At 40.1% G+C, this 22716-nt stretch overlaps 1 protein-coding gene across 4 annotated transcripts in view; it reads left to right on the forward strand.

Annotated features, from left to right (window-relative positions):
* Positions 1-22716, forward strand: part of STN1 (STN1 subunit of CST complex) — a 67220-nt gene that overhangs the window by 42617 nt on the left and 1887 nt on the right. Inside the window, exons 9-10 of one of the 4 annotated variants that reach the window (XM_036735751.1) lie at positions 526-598; positions 10938-11401. In XM_036735751.1, the coding sequence (XP_036591646.1) occupies positions 526-598; positions 10938-11095 (231 nt within the window). In that variant the 3' untranslated portion in view covers positions 11096-11401. Of the gene's footprint in view, positions 1-525; positions 599-10937; positions 11402-22716 lie in introns of those variants that run through there. The other 3 variants (XM_036735753.1, XM_036735752.1, XR_005008975.1) reach the window with 3 other exon arrangements.

The raw sequence follows: 22716 nt of genomic DNA on the forward strand, positions 1-22716 counted from the left end.
ATATTTGATCTTGATAGGGAGTGACAAGAGTTTATTGAATGAGAATAATGGGGTGGGGTGGGGTCAAATTTACACTTTAGGAAGATCAGTTTGACTACCAAGTGATGAACTGGAGGCCCCTCCAGCTCTAAATCTCTGAGGTTTAGGCAAAAGCAGTTGGTTCTAATCCCAATTCTGTCACTAATTGTGTAACCTTGAATGAATTCCTCTGTAAATCCTATGTAAATTATTTCACAGACATGAAAGTTTCATTAGCTGTTCAGAAGAAAGTTGTCGTATAGATAAAGAATTATTTTTGTTTCCTGTATACCTCAAATGAATCATCTCACAACAGTGGGCCTTATTGTCCAAGCAAGTCATAGGGTTAGAAACGATTTGGTAATATGGTCAGTGTTCAAAGCATGTTATCAGCATTGGAAAGATAATGGAATTCCTTTGAAATCTATTCTAAATATTGATTTAGAGGTTTAGGTAGTACATCTCAAGTATTAAAAAGCTTTCTCTTTTACTACATTCCCTTTTTAGGTGACAAGTCAAGATAAGGAACTGCACAAAAAAATCCTCAGTATCATTCAGGATGATTGCCAGAAACCAAGACGTAAGTGGTGCAAATAGATCCTTTGATGATATAAAAAGAGAATGTTCCCTGCCAATGGATATAGAAAGGTACAGAAGACAACGTGGCATAGCAAAGAGAATGGGAGTTTTAGTTTCAGCTCTGCTCCTGCCGAGCTATATAATCATGAGAAATTCTCTTGATTTCTTTTTACCTTAGCTTTTTCATTTCTATGATGGCAGAGAGATAGACAGACTAGATGAAGTCTATAACCTTAGAAGGGCTATATTTTTACTGGTAAATGGTTGGGGAGGAGCAGGAAGAGAAATTGGAGTAGATGACCTCTAATGGCCCTTCCATCTCTAAATCTGATTTGATGGGAATTAGTGTGGTATAGTGGACTGGATTTGGAGACAGAGGACCAGGGTTCAAATCCTAGCTCTATGTAAAAAGAGGAGGTGGGGTGGGCAGGGGTGGAGATTATGACCCCTAAGGTCTCTTCCAGCTCTAATCTGTGATCCTGTGAATTCCAAAGATTCTTTGATTCCTAGTTCTATCATCATTCCCTGTTCTTTTGTCTCTGGAGCCGTGGCTAAGTTTCCCCATACATAAATTTCAAAGTTAATGAAATTATACTGAGTATTGGAGCTTATAAGCACTCAAAAACACGTATTTATCAAGGAACAGCCATCTTGGGAACTAAAACCTTAGGTTCATGTAAGTCTAATCTCTACCCCCATCCCTTTCTACATACTAATGGGGAAACAGGTCCAAAGTAGTTCCACAGTTTGCTCAAGTTTGCGTAGGTAATAAGCAGCAGAGCCAGGATTTAAACCTTGGTCCTCTATTTCCAGTCCAGTGCTCCTTATGCTTTACAACATTGCTTACCATCAAAGGTTGGAAAAAGAATTGGCTTGGAAAGTCATCTACTTTAATGGAGTTATGTCAGCCTCTAGTGGTTGAGGTGTCAAACTGTAGAGCAGGCACACTCATGATGACAGGAGGTTTTAGTCACTTATTTTTAAATCCTTATCCAGAACATGTCACCTTAAATGGTCCTTGTGTAGAGGTGACCTTGTGTTCCTGAAGGGTGTTCTACACAAGTGGGTGCACAAGGCCTGGCGGGTTCTACCCAACAGCAAGCTTTTGACACACTGTTATCTAGGGACCAGCCTAGGGCAAAATAGAGAGGCTTGTTGGCCACTAAATGATGGAATATTTTTTAGGCCGTGGCAGCCTATGAGACAGACAAATGATCCTCAGTATACCCTTCAGTTTTGGGACTGCAATTTCTCCAGTGGGAGTGGCAGTATTTCACATATAATCTCTCTCCATTAAATCAGACCTGTGGAGAGGAACTTGGGAGACATTTCATGCCAGTGTTTTAGAAAGGAAGAATTCTTCTTTTAGCACTGAGTACCTACTATGTGCATCTTCTACTGAAAATGTTGGTGGGGAAGAAACGACTTGTCTTGAAAGAGTGGCTTGGTTTGAGGTTGCTTAGCGACCAGGGCTCATTTCCCTCGTGGCTTTCTATCATCTTTGAAAATTTCAGCTCTGTAGCTTACATCCACCCATGCCTGACTCAGAGGAGAGGAGCATGGAGATCTAAATTAGTCTTTACTGTGCCCAGCCCTGTTTAGCTTTGAAGAACCGATGAGGTCACAGTGCAGGCAGGCAAGTTTGTTGTACTTTAAAGGGATCTCAAAGAGAGCGTTAGTGTAGGGCTTTCTGATGTCTTGTTTTCATTCCCTGGCTCACATCTTATTGTCTTATGAATTCAGAGCCATAGGCACCAAGCTTGTTTAAATTCAAAAGAAAACATTTACCCTTCGTTTGGAGTCATCTTTGGAATTTTGAATGGAATGATTTAATCATGTACCAGAATAATTGCTGCCAGAGCATCAGTGTGACACATATTTCACTGGAGATCAAGTGGTATAAGGTTCTGCATTCCTCAGGAACTGATATATGCTCATCAGCCACTTAGCTGGATCTGCATTAAGACCAGAATTAATTGAAATTAGCTCAGAGCCTAGGGAAGCAAATGAAAAAAAAATTGTATCTCACAAAAACCAAACAACCTTTTGTTATCTGAAGGATAGCATTTTTTAGACATTTCTCACTCTGCAAGGCAGCTTCTGCAGATCTGTGTTGTGCTAAACAGACTCTGCCAATCACAGGGTAAATGGGAGTCTTGTTATTAAGCCATCATCGAATTGACTGAAACTAATAAATTTTTCAGAAGCCGAATTTGGTGGGGTGACTAACTGATACAACCTATTAAAACAATAATAACTTCTCCCCGCCTCCACCAAACCAAAAAAAATAATAAAACCTTAGTGACTGTATTAGAAGCTGAGGCTGCCTGCTCTGATGCTCAAGAAATAGTGATTCCATTGTGTTTTATTTTCTCTGGCTAACTGATAGAAGGATTTGAAACAATGTTCTTCAATGAGTCTCTTGGCAAGGGCTTGCTTAGAACACTAGAATCATAGAGTTATTTTTATACTATTACTAGCAATGTGAGGCACCTCAGAGTAATGAATGTAGAAGGGCAGCTTCCACATCAAGAAAGCCTGGGTTTAAATTCTATCCCTGACCTATCGTGGCTCTATTATGTGATCCAGTCATTTAACCCCTCAGTGTTCCAGACAACCCTCTAGGACTAAAAATTGAAAAACAGGTAGAGACCTACATTGTAGGGAGAATTTCTTCACTAGAAGTTCCAGACTCTGTCTTTAGGATGTAATCCAGCAATGGGATGGCTGATTTTATTGGTTTTGGAACTCTTATATTGCCAGCCAGTTCTTCAGAATATTGTACCAGACTGCAATCTCCTCAATAATATATTGAGTGCCCATTTTTCCTTTTTTTTTTTTTTTTTGTTTTTTTGAGGGGAAAAGGCAGGGCAATTAGGGTTAAGTGACTTGCCCAAGGTCACACAGCTAGTAAACATGTCATGTGTCTGAGGTTGGATTTGAACTTAGGTCCTCCTGACTCCAGAGCCAGTGCACCACTTAGCTGCCCCCTATTTTTCCAAAGAAGAAAGAAACTATGTACAAACAAGATACAGAGGCTGAATTGGAGAGCATCTCAGAGGGAGGGCACTAGCATTAAAAGGACCAGGAAAGGCTTCTTGCAATGAGTGGCAGAGATGAGAGTTGAATTGAGACTTGAATGAAGTCCAAAAAGTCAGGAGGCAGAGATGCTTGAGGAGGAAGAGCATTCTGGGCCAGGGGGATGGCCAATGACAAAGGAGAGAGTTGGGAGATGGACAGTTGTTTGAGGCACAGCAGAGGCCAGTGTCACTAGATTGTAGCATGTGTGGAAGGGTTAGAAGAGTATAACAAGGCGGAGACATGTTCCCCCTCCATCCTCTTCTCTCCAGTTCCTTCGGTAGAAGATAATACAGTTTTGAGTCTTCTCACCAATTTACTCATCATCTCACTAATAAACTGAAAATAATTTCTTCCTTCCTTGAACTCCTAGAGTACTGTGTGATATTTTGATTCAGTCAATCTTAATAGCATTTATTAAGTGCTTACTATGTGCCAGGCCCAATGATTAGCTGGGTACAAAGAAAAGGCATAAAATAGTCTCTGCCCTCAAGGAGCTTAAATTCTAGAGATAGCATATACCTACAAGGTACATGCCAAGTAGATGAACTTTATACTAGAATCTACTAGCAGCTTGGGAGGGAGCAGGAAAATGCTCCAGCTGTAGGGGTTTGAACAACTTGTAGGAAGCCAGGGATACTTTGAATTACTGTTTTCTGTGTGCATATCTTATCTCTCTTACTTAACTGTTTGCTCTTTGAAGTTCTGGATTATACCTTGTTAATCAGTAGCTTGCATAGTGGCTTGGACCTAGTAAGTATTAAATGCTTGGATGAATTGATTAACAATGTTTTGCACTAAACTTTGAAAGAATTATTGCTAGAGTTGTCCTAAGATCGCCTTTCTTGTTATCAGAAGAGATTGTTCATGACATTTAGTAAATAATGGTTTCTGTAATAAGAAGAACTGACTTTATGTAATACTTTAAAATTTGCAGTGTTTTACATATGTATTACCTCAGTTGAGCCTCACAGCAGCCCTATGAGATAGGTTATACAGATTTAGCCTCATTTTACAGATGAGTAAACGGAGGTGTAGAAAGGGTAACTAACTTACACAAGGTCACATAGCTAATATATAAAAGTGGGATTTGAATGCAGGTTTTTCTGAGCCAAGCACTGTTGTCTCCTATTATTAATTGAGAATCAAGTGGATGGCTTTTTTTTTTTTAGTCTAAGTCTCTGTGAAGAAAATAATTTAGAATAAGATCTCTAGGAAAATTTATTTTGTACTTTTTTCCTGTTGGAAGGAAAGGTTAGGGAATATGGACAGAGTACAGTGTGTCTAGGGGGTTAAGTAGAAACAGTTCAGTAGATGTAATCGTGAGAGGACTAAATAGAGTTTGTGGTCCAAGTAAAATATTTTGAATGTTACTTTGGGGCTGGTTCTCAAAATTATGAAGTGTCTAAAAAGTATAGTGTGTTGAATGTTTTAAAATAATAGGTTATAAATAGATTGAAAACCTGTAGCATAGTGTGTTGCATACAGTAGGTGCTTAGTAAATGTTTATTAATTTTAATTGAATGGCAGCCTTTTTCAACATTACATTTCTTACATAGAGTTATTTCTACTTTTTCCTTAAACAAAATTTCTTGATTCAGCAAAATGATGATTAAATAGACCATACCACTAATCTTTAAAATTTAATTTCATTTTTTTAATTAACAAAAATCTTTTTTTTCCTCTTTCCTATCCTGTCTTACTCCCAATTGAAAAAGAAAAAAGAAAGCCATTATAACAACAAATAAGCATAGTCAAGCAAAATAAATTTCTATCTTCTCTATGTTCAAAAAAATGTTGTCTTAAACTTCACCCTGAGTTCATCGCCTCTCTGAAAAGCAGTGGGTAACCTGCTTCATCATCAGTCCTCAGATGGGTTGATGGTCATTGTATTGCTCAGAGTTCTCAAGACTTTCAGAGCTGTTTTTCTTTACAACGTGTTTTTTGTTATATACCTTGTTTTCCTGGTGCTTCTTACTTCATTTTGCATCAGTTCATTAAAGTCTCCCCAGGTTTCTCTGAAACTATCCCTTTTGTCTTTTGCTATGGCTCAATAGTATTCCATCAAATTCATATATGATAATTTATTCAGCTGTTACATCCCATATCACTAATCTTGAAACAATTCAAGTTAACATTCACTAAACATCTGCTGTTCGAGGCAATCTTCCTGGTATGAGAATCAAAAATGAAAAAATAAAAACTTACAATCTGCTGCAGGGAATACACCTTCTACACAACAGATACAATGCAAATTATACAGTATGACAGAGGCTGAAGAAAGATCCAGATAAAGTGCTTTAAGAACAATTGAGAAGGGCATAAGCGGCTCCCACTGAGGGGATCTGTGAAGGCTTCATGATGGAGGTGATACTGAATTGGGCCTTGAAGAGGAGAAAAGGATTTCAGCAGAGGAAGATGATGAGGAGTGAGGAGGAAGGGGTCAGGGGAGTAACATGAAATATGTAGAAGACCTTAAATGTCACAATAAGGAATTTGCATTTTATCTTGTAGACAGCAGGGAGTCCTGAAAGGAAGAGACATGGCCAGACCCGTGCACAGAAACAGTGTGTACAGGAGCAGGTCATTAACAATGTAGAGCTGACCTCCAAGATGGTTTGAGCTAGTGCTCTGTATCTTAGGATGTGGCCGAACTTGGTTTTGATCCATCAAATAGAATTAACTGTTTTTAGATCTTAAATCAGCAGGATGTAAGGATGAACTTCAGATAAGCTTACTCCATGAGAAAGGCCCTGGAAAAATGTAAAGTGTTATGATAACTGTTATTATTTTCTGCGCTTTAAAGCCATATTGCCAAGCAGAGTGCACCAAAGACCATGCCTTCTCCCCTAGAAGGCATGCATAAGCAAACCTCCAGGGAAGTTCCGTTTGACCTTTAGGGAAGGGCCCATTCCACCTGAGGTACAGAGATTGCCTGTTGGTTAGTCTCTTGGATGTGGGAAGAGCACACATTTCCCTGTCATTAACATGTTTTGCCATACTGGCTTTCCAAAGACTAATGGAGGAGTCTCTATCTACTTTAATGGTATGACATCATCAAACTTAAAGGAAATTATTTTGCTAATACCTGCCATGTCTCCTTCAGGGTAATTGTAAGAAAAGTGCTTTTGCAAATCTCAAAGCGTTTGTATAATTATAATCTGCTACTGATGATGATGAGAATGATAAAAATGATTTGGGAAGAACAAGTCTGGGTCCCTAGCTCACATGTAGCTGCGAAATGCAGTGACTGGCCCATCTGAAGAAATATTTTGGCAACCATACAGACCCTTTATGGAGAATCACCTGGATAGGGAGGTACTACACAAGGTACCATGAAGGTTCTGTTCCACCCTCAAATACTGTGATTCTTGTTTTGTTACTCAACTGTACCCATTACACAGATCTTTTATGCAAATACAATACAGTATCAACAGCTGGACTTCCCCATCTGACTCAAAGAATCCCCTCCCAAGTTATTCTAGTGAAACTATCTCCTTGACGCTCCTGTACTCAGAGGGAATTCCTCAAGGGTACTCTCTTCTCTATGTCTTCATCTGTAAGTCATGATTCTTGCACAACACCACAGTGACACAGGTATTTACCATTTCATCCCAGCTGTCAAGTTGTGTGTGTATGTTGGAGCTGGAGATGGAAGCTTTGGATGGAAAGATGCTTCTTTTAGAAGGCGCCAACAATATTTTGCTAGTTCACCTTTGCCATTCATTGCCCTCTGTTTTAAGCAGTTGCTTCTTACACTTTTCTACACTGCACTCCCTTTTTGAAGGGAGCCTGGGGAATCTGGGATTTCTTAGTCTATATCCCGTGTAGCACTTGGCACAGAGATGGACACATAGTAAGTGCACAGTTAGTACAGTCAATAGGTCCTAAACAATGTGTCCCTAACCTATCTACAATCCAGACTTCTTTCCCACTACCATACCAAATGAACCTTCATCTCCGAAAAGACCTGGTCTCTTCTCTGTTTCTTTCTTCATTCATGCCAAACTCCTTCCTTCCTTCCTTTGTGCCTTTGCTTAAGTTGCACTGCCCTGGAATTCCCTTCCTTCTCTTTTACCTACCCATATCCTGTCCAACCTCCAAGAACCCAGATCAATCCTACCTCTTTAAGGAAGCCCTCCCAAGACCACTCCAGCCCGTGGCAACGGTCTTTTCTTCTGAATCGCTGCAACACTTGTTGGATATTTAATTGTTTTAGCTTTTTGTCTGTATGTCATGTCCTTCCAACTAGAAATGAAATTCTAGAAACGAAATACTTTATGTGTTACTCTGTCCACAACACTTGGCGAAGCACCGAGCACATTGTAAGGCACTCTGTAAATATTTGTTGAATGAATGAATAAATGAATAAATGATCAGATCTTAATCGAAGCAGCCCAGAAGTTCAGTTTCCATTGTTAATGGAGTGGATCCTCAAAAAAAAAAAAAAAAGTGGAAGTGGTGAAACAAAGTGACCACTAGATGGAAGCATTTAGCAAGTAGTTCTTAGTCTAGGCCCCTGTTTAAAGATCTGGCCAGTAGGAGTGAACTCATAATATCATAGCTCTAAGAGTTTAATGAGACTTTATGAAGTAATCTAACCCAGCCCTTTAATTTCCCAGATGACTTGGTGAGGTCTGAGTGGCATGCTGAGCAGATTAGCAGATGGCACAAAGCTGGAGAGAGAGCTAACATGGTAGATGTTAGAAGCCAACTTTTGATGGCCCAGACTACTGGACCATAGCTAATCCTAATAGCTAACATTTTATATAGTGTATTAATTTTGTGAAGTTTTACATAGATTATCTCATTTTATTCTCACAAGAACAGTTTGAGGTTATAGTGTTATTGTCTTCATTTTGGAGATAAAGAAACAAGCTGAGACAAGTGAAGTGAATTTCAGGCCAGGTGGCTAATAAGTGTCCGAGGTGGGATTTCAACCAGATCTTCCTGGTTGCAAGTTGGACACTCTAGCCATGTGAAATTATAATAGTGATAAATGCGAAGCACAAGGTAGGGGAGGCAAATATAAAATACAAGGAAGAGGTGTGGCTAGCCATCATTTTGTCTGAAAAGGACCTAGGGAGAGCATGACAGAAAGCTGACATCATCTCGGGCTGAATTGAAAGAGTACAAATGTCCAGAATGAGCGAAGTGACAGTAACTCTGTAATTTTCTGTCCCAGGGATTTGACATGTATTGATAACTGAAGGTCATCAGAATTTGCTTTGGGCAGAAGGTGTAAGGTCAGAAGTGCATCAGATTGGGAACGTTAGTACAAAGAACATTGGATTTGGAGTCAGAGGACATGTATTCAAATCCTAACTCAACTTGCTGTGTGCAACTTTTGACAAGAAATTTCACCCCTCTAATGCTTGTTCTTCACCTGAAAAACTAGGGGTTTGGGTTGGATGAACTTTAAGAGCCTTTCCAGTTTCAAGTCCTTTTTAACAAAGAAAAATACTTAAGACCAACAAACAAAGTAGGGGCCTCTGACAGTTTAGGTCCTCTCACTTTCTCGCTAATCTCCTAATTCTTACTAAGAGGAGGGAAGTGTTTGACCATGTGTTCTCTGGGACCAAGACTGGGTATTGCAGTTAATCTGAGACAGTTGCCTTTTAGTGTTTACATTAATGTAAAGAAAACATGCTTTCAGGAAAATAGGGAATATGGGTTGTCAGTGTTGTTCAGTTGTGTCTGACTCTTCATGACCTCATTCAGGGTTTTCTTGGCAAAAATACTGGAGTAGTTTGCCATTTCTTTCTCCAGCTCATTTTACAGGTGAAGAAACTGAGGCAAACCGAGTCAAGTGACTTGTCCAGGATCACACACCTTGTAAGTGTCTGAGGCTGAATTTGAACTCACAGAAATGAGTCCTGCCTCCAGGCCTGGTGCTCTATCAACTGTGTCACCTAGCTTCCCTTAGAGGATATTAGAATGGGTGTCCAGTCTTGGCTTTGTTGTAATGTGCTACATGAGTTTGGACAGTTCCTTTTCTCTCTTTAAGCCTTGCTTTCCCCATCTGTAAAGTCAGAGGATTAGGTCATATTTAAGGTCCCTTCCAGTTCTAAAAATTCTAAGATTATACTAGGAAGATTACAGGAAGAAAGAACATCATTAAGTTGTAGATTAAAAAGAATAAAGAATTCTTAGTAGTGGAAGGTTTGACTTGCTGAGTCACTTCCTCTGTTTCATAATTTTCCAGTAAGGTCTTAGAAACAGGTTCTTTGGGTGAGAGGCTAAGGATAATGATGGGGATGGTCTAATTCTTCTCATCTTTTTCAGTGGGGTTCACTAAAAATGGTCCCAAGACAAGTCACTATCCTGCTGTTAGTATTCCCTGATAATCCAGTTCTGTAGATTCTTGCACAAGTGGATAAAATAACAGTATTTAGGAATGGAATAAAACTATTAAGATGTACGTACATACTTATTAGGCTCACTGGAAGCATTCTGGTCACACCTTCCATTACAGCTAGGACAATGAGGTGTTTTACACTTCATCTTATTCCCATGTGATTTTCATCTCCTCTGCCAAGTCTTTACAGTTTGAAAACTTCATCATTCAGTGTATCTTGGAGATGATGAGTATTTGGTATGGTGACATCTATTTAAAATGTCATTCTTTAGTGTTTATGGATTATTATGTACAGGAGATTGTGGACAACAGTTTGATCTGTGATTTGGCCTAGTTCTAGTACATTTTATTGGATGAATTCTCCAGGATGTTTTGAGATGTGCATCTGTGGGATGGGGGTTTGCCCTTGTCCGGTACATGAAGGATAGTCAGTAATCATTTAGTAAGTGCTTACTGTGTGCCAGGCACTGTGGTAAGCACTGAATAGTGAGCATCTGATGGGTGATACTAGACACCAGGTCATATCGTACTAGGTATTTGGTAGGTGCTAAATTTGTAGTCTGCAAGCCCAGTTATGATATTACTATTATTAATGATATTTATATTGTGCCTTAATGTTTACAAAGCATATTATCAGATTTAATCCTCACAGTAACCTTGTGATTACGGATGAGGAACCTGAGACACAATGAAGTTGTGACTTGTCTGTGATCACAGAGCTAGTAACTGTCAGAGGTGGGTTTTGACCCCGGTCTTCCTGACTCTGCATCCAGGGTTCAGTCCACTAGTCCAGGCTGCCACAAGCACGGTTTGCTACAATTCAGCGTGAGAGGGAAGAGCCTTTCTTGTGGAAGGATCTGCAGGCATGTCCAGACTTAGCAGTCTGTCTCTTTCCTTCCGACAGATTCTGAGAAGGGTTGCCATTTCCTTCACATCTTGGCCTGTGCTCGGCTGCACCATGACCCCAGCATGAGTGAGGCGGTGCTCCAGCGGGTTTTGGATCTCCTGGAGGACAAGAGTGAAATAGTCAGCACAATGGAAAGATACTACACAGCGTTCTGAGAGGAAGGAATTCATTGTGAAGCAAGATAGCCTCTTAGACCAGAGGGCAGGGGCTGGAGTTGTGCCCAGCAAAAAGGCTGCTTTTGGAAGGCATAGAAGGTGGTATTCATTTATCACATTTTAAAATATTTAAGTGGCTACAACTTTGGGAGAAAGTCACTTTACAATAAAATATGAAAGCCGTTACTATTGAGAATGCAGTTTGAACTGTGTCAAATGGTGGCCTTCTCTAGTTTGTGGTGGAGAAGGAGGGAGAGAGCTTGGAACTTAAAATGTAACAAAAATAAATTTTTAAAAAAATTTTTGAAAGAATCCAATTTGATCCTTGCCTTTTCTCTTGGTGGTTGTGAATACACAAACGCTTCAACAGTCCACATTGACCTTATAAGTGTCCATATAATTCAATATATTTTGATCATAACTTACTGACCGGAGTATTAGAAGGAAATAATGTGGCTTGCTAAGTGGTCACTCTGAACTAATGCCCCTTTGCCTTACTTAACAAGGAACAGTCCCAGGTAATGTGTTACTTTATAGTGTTATCAATTCATTCAGGAACTGAAAAAATGTAGCCGCAAACTTGCACAGTTCTTGACTTTAATGCATAGTTCACAAAATATCCCAAGTTGACAAGAACAGCAGGGGCTGTTGCTCACACAAGACACTCCCTTTCCAACTTCTTACATTTTTATGGACTGTCCCTATTTTGCCTCTGCCTCCTGGCTTCAAATTAAAAAAAAAAAGCCTCCTCTCCCAGTTCTAGTTCATTCTCTCTGTTGATTATCAATTTATCCTGTATATTCATTTGTACTTAGTTCCTTGCAGGATGGCTTCCCCATGACTGTAAGCTCCTTGAGAGAAAGTATTATCTCTTACCTTTCTTTGTATCCTCAGCACTTAGCTTAAGTGCCTGGTACTTAAATGACTGACTGACCCTTAACAGAAAAAGAATTGTCTCTCTAACATATGGTCATGGAGTAGTCCTCCAGCTACTGGCTAAGATCTCCAAGGAGTCTCCAGCCCTTCTTTTCCTGAGACAGCCCATTCTGGCTTTGGATAACTATAATGGTTTGAGGTTTTTCCGGTTATTAAACCTAAATTTGTCTCTGCGATTTCTACTCATTGCTCATAGGCCTTCTGGAACCAAGCAGAAAAAAAGCTATTCCTTCTCCTAAAAGAGAGACCTTTGTATACTTAATGACACCTATTGTATACCCCTGAGTTTTCTCTGGTGCTCCTAGTGGCATGAACTCAAGGTCCTTCACAATTCTGGTTGCCCTCAACTGGGCCACTCTGTAGCTGATCACTTGTAGGGGAGGGATATGTATTCCAACTCCTGGGATGGATGACCCTTGAGATATCAAAGATGTGCTCAAGAATCATCTCTAGAAGAAATGTGGACTTTAGATAAGGATCAATGCAACACACAGTCCTTCTAATGTTTTAGTGGATTCCTCCTTTCAAAATTGGGATGGGAGTAATGGCTAAATGTTTATATATATTATTTTTTCTTTGAAGTAGACTGTAGTGTACATGTCCTGCATGTCTGACTTACTAATTTCATCATCTGTTCTTGTCACTGAACACCACTGGGAATTTTAGCCGGTTACCCACAAAGCCATAGATAATATATTTTAAGACTTGTCAGTTTTCAAGACACCAGACAAAGTCCTCAATATGTACTTAGACAGGTGGAGTCATGCATTGACATGGGTGTGAATGGGGGAATAAAAAAATAATCCAAAGTATGCACCAACTTGTCCTAACAGGGAGTTAAGAGATCCATGTAGCAGTCCAGGCCAAAAAAATAAATTTAGAAGAAAGAATTGGTGTTAATTTCAAATAGTTCACAAAAGGCACCAGTGCATTTGTCTCATGTCTTGTAGTCTTTCAGTTTTGATCTAATAAGCTCTAAGTGTCTCTGCTGGAGATTACATTTGTCTAGAATAGCTCATCCTCTCTTTGTTAAAACAGGATGATTTTCATTCTCAGAAATAGAGCAGAGGAGAGGAAAAAACAGCCTTTCATATGTACTTAAGCACCTAAATGCTGAACGCTGGCACCACGGCTACCTTCTATCACCACTAACTTGTCTGCCCAGTGCATAATAAGCAGTTATCCAAACAGAGCCATTGCTAGCAATTTTTGCACCCGGGACAAATGGCATAAAACAAGTTGGAGGAAAGGGGTACACAGTTTTCAGGACACCAAAGATGTTAATGTACTCAGAACAAGTAGAGTCATGCATTACTCAGGATAAATGTGAAAAGGGGAGGCGGGAGACCTGAATGATGCAGCAATTTGCCCCAATGGTGAGGGATAATAGCCTTTATCTGGGAAGGGAGGGTCGGAAGGGACTCACTTGGAAAATGGCTGCCAGTGGGGAAGAATGATACCCTAGGCCATTTCAAGGTATTGATGGGGTAGAAAGATTTGGCAGTTTCCTGTCTTAACTAATTATTCTTGCTAGCTAGGCATGAAGCTCAGTTGTTTATTGGTTTGTTTTTGTTGGTTTTCTTTTATGCTGAAGGACTGCAAGTAGCCAGCACCCCATAAATTTCTGTGCCCTGTGACAAAGCTCTTGTCATCCTGCTCTAGTTATAGGTCTAATCCAAAATGCAGAAGTAGCTCAGTAGTTAGAAAGGGGCCTTATAGAACTGGTTCTTAAGTATTTGGAATGTTTTCCAAATAATATGGTCAGGAGGGGCATTATATATATTCCAAATAATACGCTCAGGAGGGGTATTTTCTCCAAGTTCTGTGATCTTTTTGGACCACCTTAGTAAAGAGGTTACATCATAAAAGGATTGGGAATCCTCTTGCCCCTAACAGGAAGGCTCTAAGAGGAAGCATAATAGAGAAGATTCTCTTGTGACTTTCAGCTTTCATAATTGGCTTTCGGCTTCATAATAGTAAGAATTTTTATAGCACTGGAAGATTTGTACAATGCTTTACACATGTTATTTCATTTGAGCATTTTAACAACCACATGAGGTAGATGCTCTTATTTGTCCCTTTTTTGTAGATTAGGAAACCAAAATTGACCAAGGGTATGTGACTTGCTTGGAGTTATAGCTAATAAGTTATAGCTAATAAGCCTTCCTGACTCTTAAGTTCATCACTCTAGCCACAACACCATCTACTTGTCTAAAATCCGAGACTCCAGTATGTTTTCTAGTCCTTTAACATTTAGAAGGCATTGAAATGGTTAAATCCTTTCTAAAAAGTATCAGGATGAGTAAGGAGGAGCATTTAGCAAGCATCATGATTTAGCAATCTATAAGCACATATTTCAGGAGGTGTGAAATAGGCTATAACTTATATAGCTAGGACCAAAAGAAAGTATTTGCCTTTTGTCCAAGAATTTGTTTGAAGCTCTTAGATTATATGCATATGGTACATCACTGTAACACACTTAATTATCTGTCTACCTTTGGTGTCCTGGAATGCTGGTCAGGAAGAAACCAAAAAAAAGAAAAAAGAATCCAGTAATGAGAAGCCAAATTGGTTCCAGGGATTAAAAAAAGAACAAGTAAACATATTTTTCCAATGGATAATATGTCTGCAAATGTTTATTAGTTTATTTGCTAGAAATGACATTTTATAAGGATGGTCCAAAGAAGTGCTTTTATTGTTTATCAAATAAACATGAAGCATAGGGACAAATCCAGCCTGAGTGGAAAAGGCCTACATAGGGAGGCCCATTTATTTGCACAACTGAACTACTGATTATCACTTCTGTTAATCACAAGGAAAAGTAATATAGTAAAGCTCGAAATATGAACCCCAAAGCACAAAAAGTTAATAAATTTTTAAGTTCTCATTTTCATCTTTGTTATAAGTAAAAAAAGCAACAACAACAAGAACAAAAAAACCCAAAGATATCTGTTATCTCTAAGTCACTGGATATTGGTTCCATGTTTATTAAATGTACCAGGAAAGGTAACTCAGAGCACAACCTGGTTCCCATACTTTGCCCCTCAAACATTTATATCAAACCCTAAACAAATAAACTCAGGTCCATTTGTAGGATCCAGAGGAGCACAGATCTGCATCTGGGGCTGGAAGGACTTTCTATTGAGTTAAAGTGGTAAGTCTTAAGTTTCAGTTATAGAGTACAGAGTAAGAAATTTTAATCTCCATGGAAATACCCATCTTTTCCTGACGGAACCTGAACTTGTCAAACTTGAAATATTGTGATAAAAACCTAATTTGTACAGCCTCTCTTGAAGAGAACCCTTTATGAATTAGTTATGACCCTGAAGAATTGCTATTTTATTGGTTGGTATAATGATGCATATTAGCATATGCCAGTGGGTCACCATTTCAACTGTGCACTATCCTCTGCTCTTCCTCCCCTTTTAATCCTCCTATCCCCCACTTTACTTCTTCTTTGCTCTTCTCTCTCAGTAGAGCCTCCTCTTTTTACTGAAGACATTGACACCATTTGATGTGAGTTCCTTCTCCCATTCTCTCCATCTCAAAACCCTGTGAAGTCATCTGCTACTCTTCTTTCCTTTAGCTCGGACAAAGAGGTGGCCTTTCTCGCCAAAGCCAGCCCCTCTCTGTGCATATTCGATCCCTTTCCTTCCCATCTTCTCCAGAAGTTTACATCCTCAGTCATCCCCTGTCACATCTCAAATTCAACCTCTCCTTACCTCCTGATTCTCTCCCTACTGCCTTCAAACATGACCATCTCCCTTATCTTTAAAAAGCTTTCACTAGACTCAGTCATCCCCTCAAACTATAGTCCTATGTCTCTCTTCCCTTTTGCCACCAAAGTTCTTGAAAAAGTGATCTATGTTAGCTGCCTCCTCTCCTTTCCTCAACCCTTTATAATCTGGCTTTTGACTTCATCACTCAACTGAAAATCTCTAAAGTTAAGTGGGATCTCTTAGTTGCCAAATCTGATATTCTTTTGGCAATCCTAATCTTTTTAGACCTATCTGCTGCATTTAACACTTGGATGCTTGAATCTCGTGGATTCACTTCCCTTTCTAGCTTTTCATGACAATTCTCTCTCCTTTTTCACCTCCTAAATGTCTGATGGCTTCTCAGTCTCCTCTGTTGCCTTATCATCCACATCAAGTCCCCTAACTCTGAGTGTTCCCCAAGTTTCTGTCCTGGGCCCTCTTCTCTTCTCCCACTATACTTTCTGTCTTGTTAAGATCATCAGTTTTTGTGGATTTTGATTTAGTGTTATTTTATATCTAAGCTATTTTTAGATGTCTGAACTAGCATAATCTCCCATGCCATCAGACATGACTCTGCTCTAAGACATTTAGGTTTAACTTTTTGTGGTAGCAAAGAATTGGAAGCAAAATAGATGTCTATTGACTAAAAAATGGCTAAAAAATTGTGTTATGTGAATATAATGTAATATTACTATCCTACAGATAGTATACTACAGAGAACCATGGGAAGAGTTTCATGAACTGATACAAAGTAAAGTAAGCAAAGCCAGGAAAACAATGACTACAAAATGGAAAGAACAACCACAAAACAAAAAAAAATTCATTTTATATATATGTGTGTGTGTGTGTGTGTGTGTGTGTGTGTGTGTGTGTGTGTGTGTGTGTGTGTAATGATCAAGCTTGCCCTACTAAAAGAAAAAAACATGAGAAGACATTTTCCTGTGCTTCTTAGCAGTAGTGAAGGAACATGGATGTGTAACACTGCATGTAACATCAGGCTCTTTTTGATGAGTTGCTTAGTATACTGGACTTTGAATTTTTCCCCCTTTCTTCCTTTTTATTCTTTATTATAAGGGATGACTCTCAGCTCCCTGGGAGAGTAGAGAACAGATACAATTGACAATGTAGATATTGTAAAAATATATGTATATCAATAAAGTATATTTATAGAAAAAATAAGGGCTTAAAGTGAATTATTTTTTCTTTAATGGGGATATAATCAGGTTACCATAATCTCCTTGGAGGCAGGGAGTGTCTTTTGCCTCTTTTTGTATCTCCAGCCCTTAGCACAGTGCCTGGCACATAGTAGGTGCTTAAGTATATTAATTGAAATAATAAATTGCTAAGTTATTGTGGTGACAAATATATGAACATGCAAAGGTGCCATATAGAGTAGTACTCTAACAGATGCAGAATTTTGGGGAAGAAAGGGACTCTTATGTGAGAAATATCTCCTCTCTGATACATTTAGAGGGTTCACAAATAGACTAATTGAGGGGTAAGATTTACTGGTCACCAAGGAGTCAGGGACAGTTGATTCTTCCTGTAGTTACTTATCTAAACATGTTTAAGGCTTTAAGTAAATTTTCACATTCCAGGAGATAGGTTTTGGCCAAGTGAGGTCAATATTAACAGAAGACAAACTTTTAGTTGACCAAAATTTGCAGGAGGAATGAAAGGAAATAAAAATCCCAAAATTCCCATTACATTACTTTAGACATCATCTGGTCCAATTTCATTTTTTTAGATGAGAAAGCTGAGGTCTAAGAGGGTTAAATGACTTGCCTAATGATATTTGGGTGTTAAGTGACAAAGCCAGGATTCAAACCCAGACCTGCCTGATTCTAAGGCTTTTTCCGCCACACCTGAAAAGAAACGTTGCTCACCCACGCAGGGATATGTCCATTTAATAAACGATCATTTCTGGACTACTCTACTTCCTCACCTAATTTCCTTCAAAACTTCACTCATGTGCCATGTCCTATGGGAAGTCTTTCCTGATTCCCGTAGTTGTTCATGCCCTGCCTCTTCCTTAAATGATCGCCTATGTAAAGTTTACATGTTGTATCGCTCCACTTAATATGGTTGAGGGCAGGGACTATTTGCTCTTTTGTCTTTGTATCTCTGGCATCTAGCTCAGTACTTTGCACATAGTAGGATTAGATTGGATGGGATTGTTGTACCAGTTATACTTGTCTATTTCTCTTGAAGACATCGCTACCCTTCTAGAAGCTAAATTCACATCCTTAGAGTCATCCTGAAGCCTTCACTTCCCATAGCCAATAAAATGCTTTTTTTTTTTTTTTGGCCATTCTGTCAGCGACATGGCCACAACCTTGGCTTATGCCCTTATCACTTCTGGTTTGAACTACTGCAATAACCTCCTCATTAGTTGCCTATCTTCTAGTCTCTCATCTTCAATCCACTTTGTATACAGCTGTCATACTAATCTTCCTAAAACACATCTGACTATGTCACTTTCCTCAGTGGCTGGAATCTTTGGTGGCTCCCTGTTGCCTCTGGAATAAAATGCAGACTTCTCAGCTTGGCATTTGAAGCCATCCACCGTTTGGCTCCTGCCAACCCTTCCAACCTTGTCTCATGCAAGCCCCCTCAAGTTCTCGACGTTCCAGCCCAAATGGCCTATTCGATGATGTTCACTGAGCTCAGGATTCGGTCCCCTTTCTCTTGGCCTAGGTTGTCCTCCGTGACTAGGATGCATTTCCATCTCCCATCCTCCTCTTAGAATCTTTAGCTTCCTTCTAGGCTAACCTTAGGCTTCACTGCCACCAAGAAACCTTTCTTGATTCCTCAACCTGGTACTTACTTTTTTATGTAAATGTCATATTCTCTCAGTAGAATCTAAGTTTCTTGAGGGCAGGGACTCTTTTTTAGCGCTTTGTTTCTCTCCTCAGCCCTGGGCCAATGTTTCACATATTATGTTGTTGTTGTTGTTCAGTTGTGTCTGACTCTTCACGACCACATTTGGGGTTTCTTGGCGGAGATACTGGAGTGGTTTGCCACTTCCTTTTCCAGATCATTTTACAGATGAAGAAACTGAAGCAGACAGGGTGAAGTGATTTGTCCCGGGTCACATAGCTAGTAAGTGTGTCTCAGGCCAGATTTGAACTCAAGATGAATCTTACTGATTCCACCTGGTACTTTATCCACTGCACCACCTTGCTCTTAATAATTGTTTGTTAAATGAAGGTACAGTCAGTTGGGTCCAGATAGAGTGTGTTCCATGAGCAAGCACTGTTAGCAAGTTGGTGAACTATGTGAGAGGCATCCCTTCTAGGGACTTCTAGGATGTCCCTGAACTAATCCTCTTGGTGAAACCATAAAAGTTGTTTTGGTTTATTTTTAAACCTACAGCAGAAACAGTTGGAGGTGACACAGAGGAGATTGTGACTGAGGGAGGGGTGTGTGTGTGTGTGTGTGTGTGTGTGTGTGTGTGTGTGTGTGGTTTCAGAGGATGTTTCATAGGTGCAGTTGTTCTGGGAGAGAGATGGCTTGTTTACCAGAGGGCATGAGGGGTGAAGAGAAGATGGAAATCATTGCAGGATGTCCTGCCCACCCTCCCGCCTCTCCACAATGTTGGCATCCTGAGGATAAGCCCTTTGCCACTTAGGGCTCTGCCTGTCCATAAAGTATATTCACCTAGTCCAGCTTTGAGATACTAACCTATGGACTTCTAAGGTGAAATCCTAGTGAAAAAGAAATCTTTGTATGGAACATTGATGGAAAATGTAGCAAGGAACCTAAACCTCAAGATTCCCCAATTACCACTTCAATTGCTTGGCCACCCTCCTGCCCAAGTAGTCTGTGTAATTGTACAGTAATGGCAGCCATTACAGAGAAGCCAGCCATGTCCTGTTACTGGCTAGAGCCTCTAAGTGACCAGATGCCAAAAACCATCGATTCGGTAAAACTGCCCAGTCATAGCAACAAGAGAAAAAGATAGCAACGTTTTTTGGAGTAAATTATAATTAAGTGGGGGAAAATTGTTGAGAAATAGACACGGTCTTGATTCTGCTTCCATTTGAATCTAGGTCCTAAATAGCGTAAGCTTTTCATTTTCATTCCTGATGGCATTGTGTACAACACACTGAGCCATTTGACGCCGCCATTTTAGGTGAGTTCAGCTTGGACTTGCTTCCTGGACAGAAGAATGTCTCGTTCGTTCTGAGACAAAATTAATGAATTATGAAGAATAAGGTGACATAAACGGGAGTGGTTAGAAGTGAGGATTAAGTCTAAATCTTCTGTGCATACCTGAAAAGACAGAGAAAGAGTAGTGAGGGAGCAGTATGTGTGGCAGAGTGGAATTATGGAAACAATATTGGATTTGGTTGGAGTCAGAGGAGTTGGGTTAAAATCTTAGCTCAACTCCTGGATGGACTCTCTGACCTTGATCAAATCATGATGCAAAGATTCTCAAACTTATTTGGCCTACCACCCCCTTTAAAAAAACAACTACTCAGTGCTCCCCGCCCCCCATCTACTTTAACCCTTTAACAGTTTTTTTGTTCATTTGTTTGTTTTGTAATTTGCATCGTTTCTAAAAAATACCACACCCCTCCACCCCCTATCATTCCAGCATCCTCCAGGGGGCAGTATTGCCCACTCTGGGAACCTATGCTAGAGAGTATAGAGAAATGAGGTAATTGCACTAAATGACCTCTGTGGTCCTTTTCAGCTCTAAATCTACAATCCTGAATATGTCTGTACCCTTAGCATTCCCTTGGATCTCAATCTTTACATATACTCCTCCCCTACCAAACACAGTGTTGACAAATAAAAAGAGCTTTGCAAGCAGGACCTCTTCAATTCAGTGTTTGTGGGAGGGAAATTTAGGAAGTAAACCAGTAGCTTCTCTAATCCAGGAATTATCTAGAAACTCAAAAACAGCCTAAGGAATGATTTTTCTCCCAACCTGAAAAAGTTTGAGGAATTCTTCCTTACTTAGCTGGTTCAGCCCAGCCCAGCCCAGCCCAACCTATCCTTTTGGGATGTGCCAGCATACAACGCCTAGGCCTGTGTTTTCTAACTCTAGTTAGGGCTTGCTTTGCCATGGTGGAAAGGATGAAGTGGAAACTCCCCCCTTGGGAACGAAAACTACCATAGGGTGTACCTGCTTGGGGAAGCTGGTGTAAGCAATCTGTTAGTGGTTTCTGAGATCCGAAAGCGCAGACACCTGGTTAGGGTGAGCCAGGGAAGTGCATGAGTGATACACTATTTCTGTTCATCTGTAGTTAGTAATATGATCAGACCCGAGTAATGAGGAAAAAATGAAGAGGCAGTCAGGTTCCTTGCCATGATAGACAGATTGGTCCTAGGCAATAGGAAATCCAAGAACAGTGCAGGAGGTAGCCAGAAGATCTGAAGGAATTACTTGTGTCCCTGGAAATAGTCAGAATTACAAGATACTGTCCCTATTCGTATGATTCCATCTCCAACTGTAGTTGAATACAGGTGGGGAGAATTTTCCCGTTCCAAGACATTGGTGGTGTCCTGATGATTTACACCTGGAAATTCCCTCACTGTAGAAAGTGGGAACCAAGGGAACTGGATTCCTGGTCAAAGGAATGGTTGCGGTTTAAGGATGAAGGGCACAAAATAAGAAGAATTTGAAACTGGATGGCTCTAGGGAAAGGATTTACTTCATAGCTTTCTTCATCCTCTAGAGCTTTTAATTAGTCTCTGCTAAAGCCTGTCGTTTTGTCTTACATAGCTGCAAGCAGGAAGCTGCTCCCTGAAGGATTTATGGGACTAGCTGGCTCTAAATAGCAACGCTAGCCTATAAACAAATGGGGGCAGACTTGCCAAAGCTTAGAGGGGAGGGAAAAGAACAGGTAGGTGTTTTACCGCTGTGGACTTAAAGTCTGAATTCAGTTCAGTAAACTTTTATTAAGCACCTACTATGTGCACACACTGTGCTAAGTGCTGGGGATACAAAAAGAGGCAAAAGACAGTCCCTGCTCAAGGGGCTTACAATCTAATGGGCGAGACAACGTGCAAACAAACATATATAAAGTAAGCTATATACAGGGTAAATGTGTTGTTGAGTTGTTTCGGTCACGTCTGACTCTTTGTGACTCCATTTGGGGTTTTCTTGGCAAAGATACTGGAGCAGTTTGCCATTTCCTTCTCTAGCTCATTTTACAGATGAGACTGAGGCAAACAGGGTTAAGTGACTTGCCTAGGGTCACACAGCTAATAAATATCTGAGATCATATTTGAAATCAGGTCTTCCTGGCCCCAGGCCCAGCACCGTATCCACTGCTCCACTTAGCTGCCCACAAGCTATATATATAGGATCGATAGGAAATAATTAAGAGGGGTGTAGCAACAATCTTGCTAGCAGCTGCTATAGGGGTATAAGACCCGCCAACAACCAGCACACAGAAAGTTTCCAACACAGATTCTTTGATCAGCTTTACTAAGGAAAGCAACTTTAAGGGGTTAACAACCTCGGTTTAATCAAACATACAAATATCATTTGCAGTTCAGGGGGAAAAGATCAGCCCCCTGAACTTTAAGGCAAATACAAACAGAAATTACAAACATCAACAGACAGACCTTGTCTGATTCAGATCACAGTTCATAGTTACCAGAGAAACCAAAGCTGGGGGGCAGTTTGCAGCTTGCCCAAAGTCTCAACACTCCTTCCATGAGTGTGCCCCAAAAGTCAACCGCCAAGCTTTCCTCAATTATATCCTGTTCGGAGCCGTGAGGGCTCTGACCTCACCCAGGCTGGGTGTGGGAAAGTTCCCCATCCCCAGTATCACATCATATAAGAATCAATGACTCCCAATTGTCTCAGTGCTGAGAAATACTCCAAGACAAAAAGATCCCACTTTATCTGCCTCATTCAAACAAAGGCCAGAATCCTTAAAGGCACTTAAGAGAAGAACAGCAAAAAGT

The sequence above is a fragment of the Trichosurus vulpecula genome, chromosome 8, assembly GCF_011100635.1.
Source record: "Trichosurus vulpecula isolate mTriVul1 chromosome 8, mTriVul1.pri, whole genome shotgun sequence".
Classification (NCBI taxonomy): domain Eukaryota; kingdom Metazoa; phylum Chordata; class Mammalia; order Diprotodontia; family Phalangeridae; genus Trichosurus; species Trichosurus vulpecula.